The sequence below is a fragment of the Egretta garzetta genome, unplaced genomic scaffold, assembly GCF_000687185.1.
Source record: "Egretta garzetta isolate BGI_Z169 unplaced genomic scaffold, ASM68718v1 scaffold200, whole genome shotgun sequence".
NCBI classification, from domain to species: domain Eukaryota; kingdom Metazoa; phylum Chordata; class Aves; order Pelecaniformes; family Ardeidae; genus Egretta; species Egretta garzetta.
Window position 1 is genome coordinate 998,568 of NW_009258379.1, and position 25,021 is coordinate 1,023,588.

Below are 25,021 nucleotides of genomic sequence, written 5' to 3' on the forward strand. Positions count from 1 at the left end.
CCTTAACTGGTGTTAGGCAACAGAAAATCCTTGTAGGAGAGAGCTGTTTTGCATCAGAAAAAGCTAAAATTCAAGTCCACGTCAATTTGATATCACAGAATTCATTCTACAGTCAAGCTCTTTTTCCCAGTGGATCTCTAGTGTCTGAGACACAAGCATTATGCTACAGATCTCATGTAGTTAAGGTGTTCACTTTGCCAAGGAGAGGTTTTCAGATGCCTAGGAAAAGTTAGCTCATTTTGAAGCCTTATACTGAAATAAAATCCTTATTAATCAAAAGTAATCAAAAGACAAAATTTTAATGGAAATCCAGCTCATAGTGCTGCCTGTAGTTATTTATAATGTTTCCAAAACTCAGTTGCTCGAGCTGAAGGATGGTATTTTGCTCCACTTGTGAAAATACACCTAAATATGGCCAACTCACATATCTATTTGCTAGTGGAATCCTCTGAAGACCCCATATGCAGGCATCAGGACTCCAGCTACAATTGCTCCATCTCTGGCTATTACACTAGATGATTTGTGGAACTACCAAGGTCCGTTTTCTACTGAGAATTTGAAAGCAAACTCAGAATTTCTCCAACTCCACATCACTGCCACCAACTAGATGGAAGTTTACTAGCAAAGGATTTATCTCACCTCCTTCTAGCTGTTATTCACACAGAGGCCCTGTGAAGGTTAAAGGACTGTAAAAGCCTATGTAAAACATAACAAAACATATGTACAGTTAGCTCAGTGCCTCCCTCTTCATCACGGTAATAAGGGAAGCACCCTTTCTTCCTGAGGGCAGTACATATAAATGTATCCACTACAAACAAGGGCAGACACCAAATGTATCTGTCAAAGGAAATCTAAAGTTATTTTTTCACAAACTGTGAGTAAATGGTGACCACATCTAGGCCATGTAACCTGTGGCCTTTGTCCATTTGAGAACCGTAACTCAAAGTATTTCAATAAACTGTCATTTCCCCAAATTACTTAAGACTAAAACTCTGCCACGTTTTTCTAACAGTTGTATTTTAGGATACTGGCTAACATGAGACACCTATATTTCCTATTAAAACTACTAAAAATGCTGTAAGAACTAGATAAACACATTGAAAGCCCTTCAAAATCTTCCTTCACTCAACACATACAAATATTGTTGATTTTTTATCTTTACAGAAATCACTAAAAGAGTATGAAAGTATTACCTTTTACCATAGAAGCATAAAACCCCAAAACTATGTGAATTAAATAAGTTTCTCTCATCTATATCTGGTGAAAGACACAAATTCACTTTGGTCATTTTTAGAACTTAACTGTATATAGAAATTATAATCATGAAAAGGTTGTTTTGGGGTTTTTTTAATTGGTTCATTGATCATTTTTATGCGTTAGAATAATTCTATGATGCTTAATATTAAAATGAACTTTGTATAGTCACTCAAAAAATGTTAACTCTTTTACTTTCAATTTCATTTTAACCTTTAATATTTCCTGTGACATTCCGTACTTCCTGTAAGTAATTTACTGCCATGTTATGTAAATACATTTTATGCTTCCCTTAAAAAAAAAAAAAGAAAAAAAAGTAATGAAACTAAGGAGAAAAAAAGTAAATGGCTTTATTAGTTACTCAGTACATCAAGTTCAGCCTGGTGCAGTGGTACAGAAGCAGACTGCCTGAGGAGCTAGAAAGTCCATTAGAATGTCAATTATATTATTCCATCAACCCACTGTCTAACCAAGTAAAAGAAAGAAGCAGCTTCAAATGTAAATGTTAATACTAATTACATAAGCCAAAGTAAAAATCTTTCTTTGCTTTTGCCTTTTGGAATCCACAGAAGACTCTATAAGCTCTAAAAATGTATTTTTTTCAGGCTAATGTGAGCATGAGCAATGCTTCCAGATGAGAAACTGTAGTTCATCACGACTAGAAAAATCCAATTACTTCTTAGACTTCTATGATATAAAATCTTATTCTTGAGATTATAATTCCAAAAATCAGGAGTTAATACCAACATAATATTTCAATGATATTTAGGAAGAATACATGGACTTCTTTTAATCTTTGTGATAACTGTTTGAAAGCATATTAAGACCATATATATGTGCATAATAATGTATATACAACATAAAGAGTATGCACATGCAAACTATTATACAGTCTATATCTAAGAAGCCAATGGTACGTATCCTGGGTACTGTGTAAAAGACAAGATGCAGGTGCATCAGTCATCTCTTGTCTCTGCTCTGCCACCGAGATTCACCAGCTCCTCTGCGGCAGATGACAGCAGAATCCTTCTCCCGAACGTCTCTATCTTACAAAGGGAGGCATCATAAATTAGTATTGCTAAAAGCAATAGAAATGACAGATAAGAAAGTTCAGAGAGACTCAAGCTGCCTACCTTAATGATAGTTAAAATTCTGTAAATTCTTATGTTGTGGGCAGCCAAACTTTACCAGAACAAGTCAAAGAATGGGGTGAGAGTGCCCAGTGCATCTTCCCAAAAAGCAAGCCAAAGGCCTTCATAAATGTGAAATTCCATAAAGGAGAAGCATATACAACAAAGGTGTCTTATTTAATATGTTCCAAGCTTTGGCTGCAATGCTAGAACTATATATATTGCATTCTTCATTAGCTTCAGAACAGAAGCGCATGACAGCAAATACAACTACTAGAAGTGAAATAAATCAAAAAGCTGTTTTCCCAATAGATGTTTACACAATCATAATGTTTTAAGTGCATAATAAAATGCAATTTAAGATTTGAATACAATAAATCTAATTCAAGTTACTGCATCTACAGGGTCTGTGGGATATGCCATATCCACAGCATACTCAGGGTACATCTTTTAAAATTTTGTGTTGCAAACCAGCTTCTGAGCTGATTTGGGTATTCATGTCTTGTGTTGTGCTCTCAGTATAGGCAACCAGATCAAATGGGAAGCAGACATATTTTAAGTAACAGTGCATTGGAGGAATTCCCAGATTTGCCATAGAAGGAATAATAAAACTAAGGATAAGTTTGCCCTTTTGGAGTTCCATGCTACTGGTACCTAAGCTCACTGGTTTAAAATATCTCCGGGAATGTTACAGTCTGCAGCACTAACACACTTGCAGCTCAGCCAAAAATACACCCATCAATATTTTCTGATTACATTTGTATTTTTGAAAGCAAAAGATTAATACATCTGACTGATGTGTGACACATTATCTATACTCTTCTTCACTCTCTTGCAAAAATATCAGACCGGTTGAGAAACAACTAGAATTTTAATACATGTTAATTTGTGCAATGTATTTTGCATACATTTGCTTTTATTTTTGTATTATGCAGGCAGCTGGAATAAGTAAAAAAAGATCTGTAATCATCTCAGAATTAAAAAAAATATTGAAAGCCAAAGCTTCATTCCATATTCATGATTTAAAAATTAAAAAAGTAAAATTATATACTTTGGCTTTTATGATCTCATAATGAAGTCATAAATATATTTAGAAATGTTTGCATTTTTACTTTGGAAATGAGCTTCATAACCTGACTAGAACACACCTTAAAAAAAAAAAAAAAAAAAAAGTGGTTTTTTTTACATGGCATTAGGTAATCTTATCTTTTTTATTTAATTGAAAAATGACTGAAATGATTGCATTTAAGTTTAATAATGTTCATGTTATCTTACTTGGCTGAAAATATGTCGCATTGGACCTTTTTTAAAAAATGTTTTTAAACTATACATGATGGCCTACCAACATTAAAGCAAGTAGGTGCTCCACATTAAGAAAGATTTGAAACTAAGATTAATGAAATTAAAAGCATGTAACAGACGAGCAACAGCAATATGTATCAAGTGCTGACACACGGGATTCTGCCAAGCAGGTCCCTGAAAAGGCCAAAGTCTGCTCTCCTGAAATCCGGGTTTGTGATCTTGCTTAATTCCCTTACTGCCGCCTCTCAGGATCCTGAATTCCACTACCTCAAGGTCGCTGCAGCCAACTCTGCTCCCCACCTTGACATCCCTGACCACTTCTTGTTTGTAAATACGAGGTCCAACAGGATGTCACCCCTTGTTGGTTTCTTGACCACAACAGAATAAATCTATATATTCAGTTATTTATATGCATTAAGAACAAACCTAAATACCCCTTTAGGCACAGTTCAATGGTGCTAAAAAAAAAAAATAAAACTGGAAGATTGCCATACATTTTCCCAACAATTCCCCATTTTAAAACCATCTTTGTATAAATATAGTAGGTTTAGGAGGAGGATCCTTTTTATGTTTTCATTTAATCTCTTTACAGATAATACACACATTTGAGTCACAGTTCCTCCCAGCCAGATGGAAATAGCTTGTTACATATAAAGACGATTTCTCTCAGGTTTCAGTCGAGTATTTTGGAAACAATCCTCAAAAGAAACTAAGTCCCTTCTTCAGGAGAAATGCTTCTATTGCTGAACAAGGTAAACATTTCACTAGTTTCTGATGCACAACTGAATATAAGCAAGAAACTTGCTTATACACTGAAACTGCAAGAGACTATGGAAGTGCATGAAATAGGGGTGATGTTCCATTATTTCTTTGCGGTTTATACTTGTCTAGATACTTTGGACAAAACAGTTCAGCCACCTAAGTGTGGGAGAGATTAATGCCAATAGTTAATGCAACACTCTTCTGGGAAAGCCATCTTTCCATGAAATCTGCATAACAGTACTGCATGCAAACAACTTCCAAAGGAAACTGTGTTCAGAGATACTCATATTTGTATTAAGTTCATACGAGAGCAGAGAAGAGAAAGGGAAACTATTACACTCTGATGGGCTTTATTCTACCTGCTTCTACAGACATGAAAATATTGAGACTGAGAGCTTCTACAGGTGACCAAGCTTTGGCGTGGCCGACGGTCAGTCCTGTATTCATCTCAGCTTGCCATACCTCTGGGATCTCTAGTACTGTGGCCTGATGCGAATCCGCTATCGCCCTAGCATTCCAACAAGGCAGGGCCTTCCAATTTTCAGATATATTTGTTAGCAATTTCCTGATGGACTTTTGTTATTTAGAGTTGGATGTTTAATTGCCAAGCCCTCAGCATAAACTATGTTAACAGATATGCCTATACTAGCAAATAAACCTCCTTTAGCCAGCCTTTAGGGAGGTGACTATGGGGTCACTGGTCAAAGCAGATGGTTGCAGCTGTGTGGGAGTTTGATTGATAACGATAAAGTCATCTCCCTAAAGGCCAGCCAGAAGCACTCATTTTTATTCACTGTGTCAGCTGAGCTTTCTTTTACAACAATGTAAGAAGTATAATAAACTTGAAAAAAAAGGAAAAATTATTCAATCAAGAGAAGTAAACTTTAAAATATAAATGAAGACTCTTATTAAGACAAATAAAAACTAAATGTCTAACAACGAAATGACATTCAAAACTTAGAATAAGCTGCCAACTTTTTCTATGAACTTAATACCTCAGCATTTTTTTACTGGTTTCTGAAACAGCTGATCAAAGACATATGCTAAAATTTTCAAAATAAGATAGATAGGTAAAATATATTGGCACATCATATGAACAACTGAGCCTGGGAAGTCCCACATCATCAGTGAGCAATCCAAGAACAAAACAGGAGAGAGACAAACGCACTTTGTTGTTAGTTCCATTGAAGCTGTTCCATTTGGGTTGGTGGATGCCAAAGGTAACGAGAAACTAGTTGTAGCTAACTGACTCAAGGGAGCCAGAGGAACAACTGCAATAACACATTAGAAAGAGTATGCTAACATTCCCACAGGAATAATCAGTACAGAAGATAACTGGAAATGACATGTGAAATGCCATGACCTGTCTTCAGAAAGAAACGGGAGCTAGAAATCTCCACGATCTTCCGAGCAGAATGTGATGTTGTATGCTCATGCCTTAAATTTATGTTGAAATACAGTGAAGCTCTTCTGTTTGTGATTTATTGGTAAAACACTATTACCAATAAACTAGATTTGGACATGTTGTTATAAAGCCCATAGACCAAATCACAAAGAACAAATAATGGCTGTGACTATCACTTTTTTCTTTTTTTTTTAAATTTATTTCACACACCAGTGCCAAAAAAGACCCTCCTGTCACAAGCCAAGAGCTTATTTTTTTTACCGGTAACGTTTCCCAGGAGCCTGGAATTCGGTCACAACTCAGAAGAATCTCAGATTTGCTGATATCAAGCATCTCTGTTTAGTTCCAACTTCTTAGCAATTTCAGGTTTAAGTCCAGTACCTTCATAAAGTGAATGAAGGACAGTATCACTCATCACTGCTACCACCAGGACAGAAGAGAAAGCATCCAGAAATTAAAGGAGTAATCAGGGGCGGCCACAATCAGTATAATTTCATTGACAATAGTTCTAATACTATTGGTCTAAAATTATGGTGAAATGGACTTTTTGGAGTCGTTCCCAAATCTGTTGCTGTATGAACACACATTTTACTGATAGAGACATATTCCTGTTTATCTAGGGATAACTCGGAATTGCACAGACTCTGGCTGTGATCAGCTCAATCGTCCATAAATCCAAAACACACAAGATGCTGTAACTTGGAATAGGGGTGTGGGGCTTTTTTTACTATTGAACGCTTGCGTAAAACATTTAGTCAACAATCCATCTGAAAGCCAAATAAATATATTTTATATATTTATGCATTATATAATTCTATATAATTATATAATAGTTTTTAATATATACATATATATACACACTATATATATTTGTCTGTGTGTATATATATAAAAAAAATATTAAGAAACCAGAACACAATCCTGACAAAAGACTGAGGTGGATCAGTAACACACAAACTATAGCTCAACCAGCAGTAACCTGTGACAGCTGCAGAAAATGCTCAGTTTCAAGGGGGTTAGGCTGATTAAATAGTTATATGCGATAGGGAGGAAGAAGGCAGAAAAAAATCTATGCAGTGCACTTAACTGTCATCATGTATAAAGTAAATCATACTAAACTAAATGACAAGATAAAAGAATATTTACCTCTAGGCAGCAGGGAGTCCCATAGATTCAAAATGAAAAATAACTGATACCACAGGAAAAACATGAAATGCAATATACTGTGTACAGAGCACATTCAGAATAATTCCGTCAAATAACTATTTAATACAGCAAGAAACAGTGCGTTCTACAGAGCTGTCTTATTTAACAGCAGTGTATTCATGCTTGATTTAATCTGTCCTCTGTTGAAAAACAAAATACCATGGTTATTCCTAATTTAAATTATCTTATGACCCATCACCAGGTCTAACAGTTAACTGAAATAGAGTTGTAAAATTATACTGATGTAGACACAAGTGCCAAAATATTCCTTGCTCAGATAAATGAGCATCACTCTCAGCTCTGTTACAGAAAAATCATATTGTATCTCACATTATGCCAATGCTCAGAGAAAAATACTATCTAATCAGATTTAAAATATTCTTAAGATAGGCAGTTACAAAAATAAATAGCTGTCATGCATCTTCTATGTATTTAACAGACTCTGGAAAGTGAATCTTTTTCTCACCCCAAATATCTAGCATGCTGATTTATACAACTTGAAGTCTTTCTCACTTGTTTTGAACTCAGTCCAACCAGTCCACTCCAAGAAGAGCGGAGGTCACATGCAGAGAGAGTCAGTGCTATCATCGCTAGCAAACACATGAAGAGCTATATAACATACAGACCATTAAAGCAGGAGTCTTTACATACACCAGGACTCCCAGCATCTCTTGCAGTTATGTTCATCACTGACATGGGCTAATTTGAATGACATTTCATGCTGATGTTTTAAAAGAGAACTTCATCATCGATATCAAAATCATGCAGTACAGAGCTAGGTTCAATGTCCACTGAATCACAGAAATTTGTATTAAAAGTTTCAGCAGAGTTACATCAGTAAATTGTAAGGATTTTGGAAAAGTGTAAAGATTTTTAGATTTCTCTTGTTAGTATTTTACACTTAAAGATGTACATCTTGGGTCTCTTAACATCATGCCGTGATTCATCATAGCACACAAATGGAAATCCAAGTATTTTCTAGAAATTTTAGACACTGAAGATTAATTTACTTCCAAACTTTTAAAATGATCCATCTGTGTTAACAGAGCAATTCATATGTTAGCACATAAGGTAGTGCCCACAGAGCCATCATGACAGCTGAAAAGCAAATTAGGTCTGTGGTAACTCTACAGAAAGATAAGAGAAATAGCAAGGAATGAAGACAGAGTTTGGAAATTTAGCATGTTCTTTGAATCAGGTAACTACCCTTCTGTGCTGGCTACAGAATGGATAGTTGGAAAAAACTATGAAGGGAAATCTTTCACTACCTCTACTTAAGGTTCTTTTAGGCAACCAACTTAAAGAGGTTTGAATTGCCTGCCTAGAAACAGTTTGCCTTTGACAACTGAATTAACTTAGGCTCCTGACTTCAGTCTCTCAAGTAACACCTAAGCTAGATAACTGAAAGAAACTACGTAAATACTTGACACACTGTTCAAAGCCCGCAGGCTACGCACACAATCAGACTTGATATTAACTTATCCTGAGCTAAGCCATGTTGACAAGATTGCTTTATGGTTGCTTAAAAAGGAATTGTTATAGAATGCAAATACAGTAAGTTTCAAATAAAAAGTAATGCCATGTAATTAAATTAATATTTTACAGTATATTATTAAATTGCTGAGGAACCAGAGTGTCATTGGAAATGTTCATTAATCTTCATGTTCTGACTGATCATATATTTTGAAAAGATAATCACAAACTGCTTCAGATTATTTTTTCCTCTTTAGTGGCTACACTAAACACCATCAAAATATAGGATTCCTTCTATTATTCAAAAAACATGTATCTCTTTATGCAATATACAATTATTAATTATCCACAGTTATTAATTTTACCTGTGCTTTATTGGCTGTGCTGCAGCCACAGACGCAAATATGAAAGAGCAGGTGGTGTAAAGCTATTACACGACCAAAATCCATGAAATGCTGTATTTGAGGGAGATTACAGTTACCCAAAGAACGCCTTTTAAACTTTTTTTTTTGTGCGACTAATACTAGGAGTTATAGAAACAAACATGGAATTATGACTTTTTATGGTTTTATGTAAGCACTATGACTCATTCTCCTGTCTACTGCTATGTCTCTTTTTCTCTTGATTCCTTAGCAAACTATTCAAAGCAGAGATTCTGAACCCGGAGTTCTGTGTTCTATGAACTCTGAGAGAGCAGGTCTCATCACAGACCTTTCTGCTGTATTTTCGGTTCAGTACTGCGGTGCAGACTGAAGTGTCACGCAATTATGTAACTGCCTGGCAGCATGTCGTTTCAGGCAGTTATAATCTGTTTTACTGCTTGTCATTTTCTAACACTCGTTTTTTCTCTAGCTTATGGTATGTAACATGGATACTATACGTTGGTTTGCCTTCACATCATAGTAAGAGAGAAAGCAGGCTTCATGCTGCAAATGCCAGGTTCATCTGAAGAACAAAATATACCACACCACCTTTCCTATGTACTTTTGCCTCTGTAGACAAAGCATTGCACTCTCCCCTTACACAGAGAAAGTGGGGTTTGCTAAGAGCTCATATGATAGTTGGAGGTTAAAACTGAACAGCATATTTGAGCATAAACCCAAATTAAGATTAGGGGAGTGCCGATTCAATAAAATGAGCTAATCAACTGCATTCAGTTTGGTTTAGCAGACTGCCAGCTTTAACCATATGATGGCAGACAGCCAGGAGTGTGAAATAGCAATGGTGTGCAGGGCCATAAAGAAACAGGCCTCTGCTTTACTCATTTAAGATATTAATTAGTTTCAGAGCTTTAAAAAATACAAGCTTTTAAAGAAGACTTCACATGTCCCTGTATACAGTGCAGATATCTACTTGCTCTTCTATTCTCTCAGAGGTTTCCTGAGCAAAATATTCTCTCTCCATGAAAGAATGTTGAGAATGAAACTGCATCCATGCTAGACGCCTTTTACAAAAAAATGTATCATACCTAATTCTTCAGTATAAACCTAAGAGAAAAAATACAGTGGACAAGCTCTCCAAAACCTTATGCCATTCCTGGCATTTATGAATGCAAGCAATAGATTTTCTGTGCAATGCATGATATTATTTATAATTTATCTGGTAATTAATTAATCTGTACTGCAATAAAAATGGTTAAAACGTACACCAACATAACTAGTTTGGTGCAAGAGCTGAAAACTGTAGGCTTTACCATATGTGCCTCTGAAGATTTATTGTTCTGGAATTCCTCTCCACATCTGCGGAGCAGACAATAAAACAATAGGTCATATTCTGCAAAGAGCCTTAAGACAGTACCAGCACTTACCAACTTCTGTATTTTCTTGCTAGACAAAGAAAGGAATTATTTTCTGTAGATTCTACTATAACGATACTGATGGCTGCTTATAACAACTCTTTATTGCCTCCTTCCTCGCTTTGTACTACAGCGGTGATGCCTTGGAGGTGAGTAGCCAAAAATCAGTACGAGACCTCCGTTAGCATAGCTAGTAGCATACACTCCACTCACTCTGCAAACAGAACTAAAATCATATGATGTTCTTTCATCCTCTATTGTATCTCTCTCTGCAAGAAATCAATCTTATAAGGAGAAAAACAGTAAAATTTGTAAATCTGAAAATTTTATAGAAGCCCAGAGGAAAGTAAATACGAAAACAAGAAAATTGCAAAAAAATGCAACTCCCTCAAGATTCTAAGTTCTTAGCTAAGTTCTATCTCAAAAGAAGAAATTACTTTATTTTCTTAAGATAGTAATGATTTATAAAGTTCCTTTTCTGATAAAACTATTAGTGTTCTGCCAGGGAGGACTTGAATTTCTGAAAGGTATTTTTTAAAAAGGATATCAGGATAATTTAAAAGGATAAAAGAGTATTTTTTAAAAGGCAGTAAGAAATTTTAGGCTGCCATACAGACTAGGACATTAGTCATAAGAGAAACATTTTAGTATCGAAAGTGATTTCGTCAGCAGTTCATCTTCAGCTAAAGCATAATTAATGGAAGCAGCATTGTACAAGAGCAGCTACGTAGCTTCCAATCTATAAGCTATAGGAGCATCAGAATAGTCCAAAACCTACATACTAGCAATATAAATTTGTGTTATAAAGTGAATAGGGACATAAATTTGCTGCTCAATTACATAAAATGCAACTGTGGTAATTCAGTGCCTCTATACTCCTTCCAATAATTAAAATCTCCATTTTAGTTGGCTGGGTAAAATTCCAGACACAGCCCAATACATGTTGCTCACAGCAAAAAACAAAAAAAAATCATGTTTTAGATCTTTAGATAGAATTTGAGGGACTTAATTAAATCCAAAAAAACATCATGTTTTGATCCCCTTCTATCTTTAGATAGAATTTGAGGGACTTAATTAAATGCAAGTTTCGTTAAAATGTCAGTATCTGGAGTTCATCATATCAAAATTCTTTAACACCTCAGTTTTTCTTAAAACAATATTTACTCCTCGTGTCTGTGTATGTGTGTGCACACACATAGTTTATTACTGTCTTGTAATTTTGTCCTTTGCTTTACAGGGATTTATGATGGAGGTCCCTGAAGATTTTCTCATCTTAGTTCTATTTCTGAATTAATAATTTCACTCAACCAGAAATATTAGCATGTATGGTAATTAAAAAAACCCCCAAACAATTAGCCAAATTAATTTAGGATCACTGTCCTTAGTTTAGAAAGGTGTATATAAGTTTTAAAGATCTACTGGAATCTACTTTAGCAAGGAATAAAGTACTATGGAGGATGACTGCATGGATGAATCTAGTTATCCACATTCAATGGCTACAGTTACATAGTGTGGATTAAACTATACTATCTTGTTTCATCTAGTTCTCAAAATACATTTTATAGCAGAAATGTAAAAGCTTTTAGCTGGATTCAAAGTAATGATTTACCACCAGCAATAATAAATTCATGCCTCTTATACACTAGTCATCCTGACTAGCCTCAAGTTACAGAATAATATATTTTTAAATGTGGCAATTACAGCTAAATCAGCTTTTCCTGACCTCTGTTGGTCTGCTCTTTAACATACTTCGCAGCTACTGGGCCTTTCCCAAACATCAGCTTTCACTGTCACTGTCTCGACCGCACCAACCTCACACCAAAACAAAGAGAGACGTTAACATTTAGAGGACCAAATCTGTAAATATCAAACCTATTTACACAGCTCTGTAATATGACCTACAAGCAGCTTGCTCTTAAGTTTCCAGTTCAAAATAAAGTATTTAGCAGCTGCACTCTTCTGAACTGCTAACAATGCACTAGCAAAAGTTTTGTTACGGTGTAGATTAAGCAAGTTTCACCTGGAATAAAGCAATAGTTGTGAAATATTCTTCAATTCAGAAAAAGTCATGGTATCAGTGTGCTGTTCAGAAGGTAATGAAATACGGAAACTAATTAGGACTAACACATAAGCCTTATTCCAAAATCACTTTGTTGTTCCTTCACCTTGATCATCAAAACTTTTTATGAATACAGTAGGCTACCAGTGCCTATTTATTGGCTATAAAGCAAATTTAACAACATCCGGAGGTAAAGTTTACACACTGATGCCTAGGAAATGGATACAAACTGCCTGATAGCCCCTTCATTACTGGCCTATCTGCTTAATAATCTCAACTATCCTCTTTAGTGCTCCTAGCCCATTTTTTATTTATCCCAACGCCACTTATACAGTGGTTATACCCCAAACAATACATCATACGGGCTGCTTTTTTCCCTCCCATTTGCTCCCAAAGAACTTCTGCCTACTCAGGCAACACCATGACTCATTTCTTAAGCTATCACTGCAAAACTTTAGTGTATATCCAAAGAGAGAAGGAAACCAAAAGCTCTTGTGGCTAACATCAGACTCCAGCAATGTTCATAAAGCTCAGCTTTAGTCTAGCAAGCCTTACCCTCTCCCAGCTTCTCGTTGGCAGAGAGAAGGAGGCTCCTCTGAAGTGGGTGGGAGAGAGATGAGCCTCACACAGATGTGCAGATTTCTGAAAAAGCTGTTCTCCCTCCACTTAATAGAAGGCAAATAAAGAGAAGTAGCTCTCCTTATGTAAATTGTTCCTTTGTTAAAATTTTCTGTCACAATATGAAATGCCAAAATTTCATGTGAAATTAATTTGAAGTATTTATTTTCATTTGAGATCTGTGATGCAATTTATATACAAAATTCTATATGCAAGAGTCCCCCATATCCAAAAGAAGTTGTCCCCCCCCAATTTTAATTAAATTCTGAATAGCATGACATGTGGCATAGAAAACAATTCATTAAATGAAGAAGCACGTGAAATGTAAGAGAGAAAGTGCCATGCATTAAAAAAAAAGCATAGTCACATTTCTTTAACGCCATTATTTAAGAACAGTAAACACCCAAAAATCTTTTCAAGTCTCCAAGAGCAAAAACTTTCATATCCTGAGCCCATGTCCAATAATCTTAATCTTCTAAAAATATCCAGGAAGACTGTGAGCAAGCTTTTGGGTAAGCAGCCTTTCCACCATGACAAATGTCATGTCTACGTTAAACTTTATTGCACAGTCCACCGCTGTTTCCTCCAGGTGGCTATATGCAAGTAGATGCATCTAACAGGTTCCCTGAAACAGCAGTACCTGAACAAATTCTGGTAAAATCTGTTGTGAAAACGTACCACTTAAGGAATATGCGTACCTGTTACTACTAGGTAATAAAGTTATCTGTTGTGCACTTTTTAAAAGGTTTAATGAATTATTACTTGTTTACCTAATTAATGATACTTACCTGCCAGACCTAGACTAACGTGCATCTAAAACAAGAAAGCAACATCCCTGTTAGTGATTTTACCTGCTTTAAGTACCCTTTGTAAAATGCTGTTTTCTGCAACCACGTAGCGCAGGTGCAATTCTTTAAAACCTGTTTCCTGGATTAAGACATAAAATAGCCACTACAGGCCAAAACTAGAGCATGCCTTCAAGATTAGTCTGATATTAATAATTCTGGGTTTGATCCTCATCCTTACGTTCTTACACCACAGAAAAGGACTACAGCTGCCTGAAGGGAATTTATATAGCCAGCCCTAACTGCAACCTGTGCCAGGCGCGCCGACACGGGGGAAACAGAGGAACGCTTACTGTAAGGCCACCTCCAGATACTTAACCAAACAGCAGAGGAAGCTCTCTGGTGAAAGGCATTTCCATTATTTACCTCTTGGGAAGGAGGGATTGCATTATAAGCAGTCCTATAAGGAATACAGCACAGAACTGCTCATCCCAAAAGCAGCTTGTCAAACCACATAACCAGACAAACTTTTTCAGCCTGACAAGCAAAAGGCTTAAATCAGGTCTTTCAACATAAGACAGCTTTCCTAACGACTCAATATAATATCCTTTAAGACATTTGTGGCTGCCTCCTCTTGCCACATATTTAAAAAAAAAAATATGCAAGCCTCTAGAAGTAGTAGAGCCAGCCCATATGCAATAATCACTGTGTGTGCATAAGACCTTGGACCAGGAGCATAAGTGCACATTACAAACTTGTTTTACGGCTGCTAATAGAAAGAGGAGTTTCACTGAACAGCATTTCAATGGGCGTTTAAATAATATGTAATTTCTAAACAGATCAGAAAGTAATCTCAGAATCCTAGAGGAATCTGCTATAGACCTACTGCTAAAATCTTGTTTAAATTCAGCCACACCAGTACACATTCAACACGCGTATAAGCAGAGCCAAAGAGTTGGTCCTATTACTGTAACTTGTCACATGTATGTAATCATCTTTCTCGTATTCTGCCAAACAGGAGGCTGAAGAGAAAGCTCAACTTTTACCTAGTCATAGAGCCCACCATTTGGAGAACTAAGCCAAAAGTTCCTTTAGGTACCTTATGAATAATGTTCAAAAACTAGAGATATGAAAGAAAAAATTAAGGAAATTTACATTTAACATGTTTTCTGGTCAGAGAGAAGCTGACTGTGACTAACCTTTTGTTAAAGAAGTCTGTAGAGACACAGAAGAAGGAAAGCATTGTCTAGTCAGGGTGAAAGGAAAAAATGCTCTAACCTTAATTGCAAGTGGAGCTGTAATAAACTGAAGGTATATTTTACTGTTTGCCTTTTTTTACTATAGTTAACTTAATAATTTCTAGAATAAACAACATTTCTTTAAAAAAAAAAGTTAAATATTACACTGTATCCTGAATTCTTCAGAAGTTCTGCTCATCCTGCCCGAAACTGTTATAAATATTCTTATTTTGCAATTAATATTTGCAAGTAATAAGTTACTACTAAAGACAGCATAAGAGTAAATGACACTTGCAATTTTTATCTCTGCCTATGGAAGACAATTGCCGAGGACAAGGAAGCAGACATTTTGCATAAATACACGCCTGATTTTGATGTGGATGCATCATTATTAGTATGAATATATATAAACTGCAACTTTCATGCAGGATTATCCCTTGAACATTCAGGTCTGCTAAACAAAATGAAAGCATTCAAAATTCCCAGTAAAAAATCAGCAATATCTTTTGTAACAAGGAGTGTTAGGCAACCAAAATAAAGGGGTTGCTATATCTCTCTGAGTATAGTTTATTTTGTATTCTATTTTATTACCATCATTTCAGTGTATTCTAATCCATCTGTCACAAACGAAAGAACAGACTTCAATGCCAGCATCAATAGAAATTACATCAATAAGATACAGCGTACCAAGTTCGTTGTACTGTTAGACCTTTTAATGAAACTCAATGTATTTTAGATGAAAACTGCATTAGTACATGCAAAGCACCTCACCAATAATTCTGAAATCTGAATGTGTACAGCAAGACAACACATTTCCTGAAATTTGGAATCAAGAAGTCCATCTGCTGAGTTGATTCATTATGCTGTTAGTTGTGTCTGATAAGTGAAAAAAACTCAAAATGTACAACTCAGAACATTACCACTACGCAGAGTCACACAAATAGCAATGCCCCTTTGTTTCGTTTGATTAATACATCACCATTAAGTTGTTCTTAACAGCTCACACAATTGTGTTCAGAATGTGAGGTAGAAATGATGTGAAAACTAAACCAGTAACTTTTCTTTCTTGTGTATCTGCAGAATGCATACAACCCTTTCCCTGCAATACCCATGACCCCAGACAAAAGCACCGTGATGTTCTTCCCTGGAGGCATCCAGTGTCCCTGTCCCTGAAGACGCAGCAGGGTTGAATGATGTTTCCTTTAGAGATCTCTTGGGTCGGTTCATCACGTCGGTCTTGAAGACAGACATGAACGTATGGTATACTCAGCTTTGAGTTCTGGCCTACCTAAAGGTTTGGAGGTCTCATTCTAAGCCTTTTATAAATACCACTTCTAAAAAAGAATTTAAATTCAACATGTCCAGTAGACAGAAACTCCAGATACTTTTCTGCCCCAAGACTGTTTAGTTATCTCATGAAAAACAAGCTGCTATTCCAAAGAAGAGTCTTTAGGTGGGGAAAAAGAGCAGGCATTTTTGCTGTTTACCAAGGTTCCTAAAAACCTGAGCAGAAGGCAAGGGAGCAGAATACTCTTTTAAAGACCTTAAAACCCCTCCTACTTTTGCAGAGAAGCATTCAAACACTTCAAGCTGTAGGAAGCATATGGACACTTGTGGGAACAACTACGGAATCTGCAGGTGTGGCAGCTGAGCCAGACACCAGAGATATCCTTGGCCTTGTCCGTCTCAAACCATGGGATAACTGAACGAGAGCCAAGTGAAAAACAAGGTCAATGCTGCAATCAATGGACCTTGCAAGATGAACTTTGTTTTCTTATAAGGCTTGGACTCAGTGCTTGCCAGATAGCAAGGTGATAAGAGAAAAGTAGAGGCTTTGTTTTGGGATGGGTATAAAAGCACGTAAAGCATAAAATAAAGTGATCGCGATGCTGCTTGCGCTTATGCATGAACTCAGGGTCCGTGCCTTCATTGCCACAGATACTAGGCGCAAGCGTAACACTAAAGTCCTTGAGGATACTTCATATAAGTATTTATAGTACCTGAAAACTGTTCCAGCACTTTGTCCTTCTACAGAGATATCAGAAGTATTGCTACAAATATTGCTGCAGTTCCTTCTCACCCAAGATTTTTTTTTTTTTTAAAGTAAATAGTAATCTCCATCAAACTGAAAACCCTCTTTCTACTCCTAAATAGACACTATAGGACAGGAGCTTTCTTCTGCAATGCAGTAACAAACCCAAAAAACTCCCCCTTCCACTTTCACCAAAGGAAGCGCAACCCTTGTGTCCTTGAGGGAAAAGTCCGGAGCACGGACTACAGCAACTTACACCTCCTCATCTGAAAAGTCTCAGATGCCAGTTTGTGTGGTGAAAATGTTGGAAGGACATTTGTAACCCCTACCAGACACAATTCTTCCTTGAGATATCCAGTTATGAACAAGTTATCATGGGCAAAATTATGAATTTTTAATACTAATTGCTGAACTACACATTATTATTTTTCCATTAAGTGTTAAAAGAAAGATGTGATTCTTCCCGCAAAAACCTAATGAAGACCTAGAAGAAAGAAAATAAGTATCTGGAAATTGCCTAGATAAATTGCCTAGATAAATCTACCTGACACCCATTTAGTTGGTAAGAAAGACAGGAGGGTTGATCTCTTCTGTCCCACAAGATGCAGTTTATAAACCTCTGTAAAAATTAGGATTTGTATACTTTTGCAGGAAGTTTTACAGTAGAAAATGGTAATACAAAACTGTCTCATAAGTGTCCCCCCCATCCTTCTAACTAAAAACATAATTTGAAATTAGGGTTACTCATATCAAAGCATTTTCTATGAGTTTTCATCCTCTTAAACAGCGATTATGCACCACTACCTGACGATTCCTAGTCATCTCAAATCAAATTGAAATAAAACAAGTAAAAGAGTTGCAGAGACTTAATGCAGAGCGAATGTAAAAAAAAATAAGCTTGGTTTAATTTTTTAAATTTAAGATACCGTAAGCAGTGGGGGGAAAAGGTAAAACAATGTGACAGAGAAAGCTCTAACTGCAAAATTCCAATATAAGACTAATGCATACCAAACCCTTGATATTTAATGATGGATGCTCAGTTCTGTGTGATAATGAGTTGCTTCACACAAATCCAATAAAAATATTATATACTAGCTGATACAGACTTAAACACTTGTGTTTTTTTCAGCTGTGAAAAGATAAAAACATAACAAAGATCCAAACATTTTCTACGGAGGAATACAAGTGCTTCCTATTTTGTTGGACGTGTTTGTTTCTTTTCCATTTGGAAAACGAGTTAAATCAATCTGATGATTTAAATGCTCAAAACTCCACTTGTGATTTTTAATAATAAATATCTTTTCAATTGTCCAAATAAGCAAGTGAGCTGTGACCAGGAAAGCAGTAAAATTTACTTATTCTTCTGCTACCATATGTGACATATCAATGGGATGTACACAGACTGGTCTGTTTAAATACTCTAGTTAGTTAAACGACAGCCGTTCTCATAGACACATTGCTACAAATGCCTACTGAGTTTCTCTAGACTTTTAAATGATCTATATATTTTTAAAATCATGTTCAATAAGATAAGGTTAACTATATTCCAGCACGTCTAATGCATTAATATGTATATTTAAGAAACAAATTATTTATAGCAGCTCGTGCCCCAGTAAAGACTTAAAATCTAAATGCAGCACAGCAATCAAGCAGAGCAAAAAGAGTGGCCACCAGAACTTCATGAAATAAATGGCATTTTCCCCTGGGTATTTGAGATTGAAAGCAAAAGAAGCAATAAGCTGATTAGATGAGGTTTTATGGGGATTAATTTCTTTAATATGAAATTCCTTTAACAGACTACTGTCTCAAAATACTCCCCAAAGCACGTTAGTTTACACAGGTCTCTGATTCTGCTTCACCCTAACTGTTCCAAAGTCACGCCTTTCGAGTTTTAATGGCTTTGCATAGGAACTTGCATAGCACTTGCATAAGAAACAGGTCTGGAATTTCTGGTGTTGAAAATCTCAGATGGCTTTACTGCTACTTTGCTGTATTTTAGGTCACTACATTTCAGCATGCACACCTTCTGTGACTAAAGTCAAGGTTTAGCACAAGCTACAGACAGTACAGTCTTCCATGCGCTTACGATAAAAAATAATCACAGTAACTTGGAACATCATTCTATAGCAAGCAAGTGCTGGCACTTACCATCCAAACGGTGGCAACTAAACATAACTTTAAAGCATTTTAGCACCACCCTATAAACAGAAATATTATTATCATCATTTTAAATATTTCAGTACAATTTAGGTATTTTAACTCTAAGGTTTTGATTTGCATACCTCTGCCATCAATTTTATTCCAAAATTATATTTACTACAGCCAACAACATATGACATTGCTTCAAGCATCATAGTTCTTTTTTCCCAACTGCAGAAAGACAAGAAAACATGCAGTGACGTTCCAATACGCATCCTGCCTTCCAAAACGATCACTCTAAAGAACAAACCAGGCCTCTAGTCACTCTCACAGCCCAGTAAATCTCATCACCACTGCCACATCTGCATTTTTAATCTCAATCTGTCAGCACAGGGGAACACACACACCAGCACACTTACAGCAATATTCTGATAAATCCGACATTACTATTACATTGTAAGCAGCCTTGCATAAACAGCATGCCTTGGTACCCACAGATAACAGCCTGGCTTTGCAGGTACCGTGCCCAGGCAGCGAGGACTACGGACAAACCTGAGCAAGGGAGCAGCCTCTTGTGCCGCTCTGCCTCACAAGTCACTTGCTGGAAGGCAACTGGAATGGAAAACGTGCTTTTGTACATGCATAATACTACAACATATCAGATAATACAGGAACCCGGGGTATATAAAAAGTGCAGGTGAAATCTTCAATATGCTGTCAAAGGTGTTCACTCAGTAACTGTTCATGTATTCAGGAAAAGTGTACAATACCACAGAAATTCTTGGAAATACAAGACAGGGAGACATAACTTTATTACTACACCATCGGAAAAATTTGTCAAGTTTAGGAACCTCCGTTTACAAATGAATCCTGAAAAAATAAATAAAATCAATTGTATTTTAAATTATAATGAGAAGTATCTCAACGGGTTATATTTCTATTTTTGCTGTTTTCTCTGTCAAGCTTTTTTGGCTTTCACATGCATAAATTGCAGAAAAATTATAGGACAGAACTGCCTCCATTCAACATTTCTTCAAAGGAAAAAAGAGGAGTGATCTAATCGCTTGCCGTTATAGAAGTAATGCGCAATATAAAAGTAAGAAAACCTTCTGTTCTTTTGAAAGTCTTCAATTACTGTCAAAACTAATGATCCAGTCTTGCAAGTGGTTATACTAAACACAAATCCTACACTTGCATGGATTTTGTTGAAGGCAGTGGCGCTGCATGAATTGCAAGATTCTCGTTAATACATTAATGTACAGCCATTACAACGAGCTGCTGCAAAACCCCACTTTTAAACTACTTAAGGAAAATAAACCCCATATGTTAATGTTAACAGCTTCTGAAACCTAATCCTGCAAAGCACAGAAGACTGAATTCAGTGAAAACAAGGTAATGTCTACGCAGCACTTGCTACGTTAAAATGTTGCAATAGCCATGCTTTTACATAGCTCTTAGGCATCAGCGATGATGCTCCAGCTCCATCACATTTCAAGAACGATCAAACGTAGAGCTACCGTGCTAGACGCTTCATGATTGCTTTGTGGTCTGTAACATAGGCCTTGGGGTAAACCCTAGGGCTGACAGCTCAGAGACGGGAGCAGTGTTCTGACCTTCCCCACCCCGAGCTGCTAGGCTGTACTCAACAATCAAAGCTGCCTTTCTTTTTTTTTAAAAAAAAAAGAGTGAGGGAGAAGTATAGGGTGGATTCTATGCTCTTTGGTTGTAAAGTAAACTTCATAAATGGCATGTCTTTTTAGTCGCCAAACAAAATGCATCAGCAGCCTTCAGAGACCAGAACCGATGCTATTCATTTCAACCACGTGTTGATCCTTTTTTATAATGATGGTACATGTTAATTGATAGTATTAACTATTCCACAACTAAATAACATGCAAGAAGAATGGTATTATACAACTGGAAGTAACAAAAGAATCACAGAACACTTCAGGTAAGGAGAGCTCTCGAGGTTACCCAGCCTAACCCCTCCACAAAGCAGGGCTCGCTTCAAAGTTAAACCCGGTAGTTCAGGACCTCATCTCATCATGCATTTAAAAAGAGGAAGAGGTTGGAAGCACAGCACCTTGTAGTGGCTTCGCACAGAAAACAAAACACTTTGGAGCTCACTTGTTCATACTCTGAACGTCTACCTTATTAGCTGAGTGCAGTATGTTAAGTTCCTTATGCGAACAGAACTTATTTTTCAAATATGAACCTGAAAAAAAATGTAATTTCTCCATTAATCCAATAGAGTCTGGTTTACTTTAGCCCAAATTGAATTATGTCCAACTGCATTATCTTGATACAAAGCAAGAGGTAGGACTTGTGAAAACACATTAAACATAGACTTTTAAACATATGACCTTTTCACCAAGGACAAACATTCACTTTCATGCTTTTAATAAATGCTTCAAGGTAACGCACAGATTCTCAACCTTCCAATTCATGGGTTCCTATTTTTTTTTTCCACAAAACACTATTCATTCCAACCTTTCAACACAGAAGGAGCTAATGGCAATCGAAGCAGAAGATCTTCCCACTTCAAGGTCCTCCAGTCTTAATGATTTTGCAGTGTTTTCCAAAATCAGCAAGTTTTATTTTTTTTAAATTGTGTTTCAAATCTATTCAGAAATTACAACCTGTTGGAGTGCAAATGCACGCACTGCGCTTTAGAAGCTGGCCTCAGGCAAGCAAATACCAACAAAACCAGAAAAATTGGGTACATACATTCATCGCATTCATCTCATTTGGATGATAACTATGAAGCCTAAAACATGGGAATTTAAACTCCGGCATGTATTAGCCATATCCATGATAACCACACAGGGAACCATCTATGAAGAAGTACTCGCAGTGCTGGGATATTACAGCAATAAGGACTGCAAAGTGCATCAAAAGCAACCACTACCAGACGCAAACAATAGAATGTTCCAGCAGCATTTTGGAGGTTCTCTACTTCCTTAAACCCCATGTGACAGCAACTTTTCTTGGCCACTAAAAGCTGAAATCAGCTGTTATTTGGGTCCTGCTCATGCTTTCTGGACCCAAATGTTTCACCCTTTGTTGAAACTAGAGTTGTCCTACAGAATTCTCATATTCTTTCTATTCCCATTGTACATTCTAAACGTGACACTGCCAAAAGCAGTCTCCTGCTATGAGATGTCTTAGAAGCTATAAAATACAACAGGAGGGTGGGAGAGAGGTTTTGTCAAATACAATAATCAGGACATTTTTTCCTCAGCTGATGGAATATTAAAAAAAAGGAGGGGGGGGGGAAAGAACCAAAGCATCACTGCCCAACCAAGAACCAGTGGATAGATGTAGATATGTAGTTGTGTCTTGATAAATTATATTTCTAGTATTTAATGAGAATTCAAACATAAGCTCAGAACTATACAAGTCTCTACATGGATAACACTTCATATGCCATAGAGTATCAAAATTTATGTCCATACAATGAGGAAAACACTAATGTCATGATACTGCAGATGCATCTAAAATACTCGTTCTTCTCTGAAGGATGGGAGCAGCCAAGTGTCTATTTAAACAGCCTTTCGGAACTGACAATACCTTTGAAACCAGGATAAACTTTCATGCACATCCACCGTATTCCATGAAATACTACTGCTTTAACGCATTACAAAGGGGAGGAGAAGAATGCTACTAGGAGACACAGCTGCCAAAAGCTCTCACTGGGAACAGTCCGTGTTTTCTGCAAACAAGGCTCCAGAATGATTATATGACAACTATGTGACTTTGCTACCGAGCGTCAAAACTCTGACTTCAGCAGATGCTTCCAGAGTACCACCACACCATGAGTCACCTGGGACTATTCTGGTTTCACATCATCAGGAAAACGCTTCATTCATGCCGAATTAGGTGCATAGGGAGGGCAGCAGTTAGCTGTGCTCAGAGGAGTGTCACTACCACGCAGCATCCTTTATGAGGATATTCTAGGGTCAGATTTCCGTATAAAGTACTAGAGACAACATCAGTTTTCTATTTTACTGATGTAAATTTCTGTATTTTGGACAGATTTTCTAAAAGGCTACCTTGAACTCTGTAACCACATTTTTCTTGTGTTATTTTGTGAGGTGCAGTAAAATTAATATTTCTGTAAGACAACATCAATGAAACCCACTTCTTAGACAGTATTTGAAAGAAAGAGACAAAAAAAATTAATCAGACCAGGAGCAAGACCTGTGCTTCTGTAGCCATCTTGCACCAGCACGCTTGGGTTTTTTTGGCTGGAGTACAAACAGCTAAACTTGATTTTGAGTGAAATTTTCCAGATCATATTTAAAAAAAAAAAAAAATCAGTTTGACCTATGTGCCAGATTTATGTCCCTCTTGCGCTGGGATTTGCTGAGTGTAAGGAGAGCTACACCTGCCTTATTTAAGATAGCAGAATCGGTGAGCTAGGGTCCCAGTGGTGGCAAGATTAAGGTGCTGGATCCACGGCTTTGCAGCACTGTTGCACTAAGCTCTTCCCAGTGCATTTCCGTACTGAAGCAAAGTGCTTTGCTTTTGGTGCAGTGCAATAGAAAAACTTACCTTCTCTCTGATTAAAGCAACATTTTGCAGCTTTGCTACAAAAATAATAATAATCAACGGTATCTAGAAACCTAGCTTTCGCCTAGGCTGCTGGTGGTAAACGTGAGCCGCTTTAAAACGACAGGTACAAGCCGAGCTGTAAGACGCAGGGAGGGGGTATTCTGCCAGCCCTACATTCTCCTCCCTTCCCTTTAAACCCCACCCCACCCCACCACCAGGGAAGTCAGCCCCCTTACCTGATAATATCATCGTTGTGCCCGAGGAAGAATTTCTGGCTGTGCTCTCTGGTGTTATAAACCACGCCGACTCCAGCCACGAAGTAAACCACCTCTTTGCCTGCCGTGTAGTACAGGTTGTTGCGGCACTGGTGACCCCTGTACCCGTAAACCCACTCCAGACGGAGCTGGCATCTAGGAGCTGTCCGATCCGCCATGATAACCAATCCCCTCTCCCCACCAGCAGACACAAAACCCAGCGCTGCCCCTCCTTTCCCTTAACTCCTTCCCCCTTCGGGGTTTTCCCCTTTAAAGCCTTAGCCGTCCCTGCCCAGCTGCCGAAGCTTCAGGTGGCACTTCCCAGCGACGATCTTAAACGCAAAACACATTCGCGGATCAGGGCTGCCGCCGCCGCTCTTACCGCTGCGCTGCCACCATAATCTGCTGCTGCTGCTGCTGCTGCTGCTGCGCGACCCAGGCAACTTCTTGGGGGAGAAAGGGAGCTCACCAACACACACCTACATGAGCAGCAGACAGGGCTGCTTCTTTCCGAAGGCGAAGTAACTTCTGTGCGTCACCGCCACCTGCCAAAGGCTCCCTGCTGCATCTTCCCTACTGCACCTTCTCGGCTTCCTGCAACAAGCTCCCTGGCCGCTCCTCTCTGCGAGATAGCTGCCTTTGGGTCAAAACTGAAAGAGAGGAAAAAAAAAACCCCAAAGCCCGTGATTTTGAATTGCAGAATGCATATGTATTTAACATGCAAAGGGACTACTCTGATGGGGGGGGGGAAACGGACGGCCACACAGACACGACATCGTTTGGATCCGTGCTGGGGCAGTTCCGAGTGCTCTAGGGTCTCCTAAGGCTTTGCAGGAGGATCCGATGCTCCGAATCTTCATATGAAATATATTGAAAGAGAGGATCCGTACACAACATCCAGCATAAATATGGGAATATTACCCCATCTTTCCTTATCCCCCAGCAACCCAGAACTTCCTCCTTTAGTAGTCTACAGCAACTATGTAATTAAAACAATTTTATGTTCCCATTTTCC

The 25,021-nt window shown here is 37.5% G+C and overlaps 1 protein-coding gene across 3 annotated transcripts in view; it reads right to left on the bottom strand.

Annotated features, from left to right (window-relative positions):
- The window catches only part of EML6 (EMAP like 6), a 115,259-nt gene extending 91,074 nt beyond the window's left edge, over positions 1-24,185 (bottom strand). For all 3 annotated transcript variants that reach the window (XM_009640642.1, XM_035896151.1, XM_035896146.1), the window contains exon 1: positions 23,989-24,185. In XM_009640642.1, the coding sequence (XP_009638937.1) occupies positions 23,989-24,185 (197 nt within the window). The remainder of the gene's footprint in view (positions 1-23,988) is intronic.
- Positions 24,186-25,021: the final 836 nt, after the last annotated feature.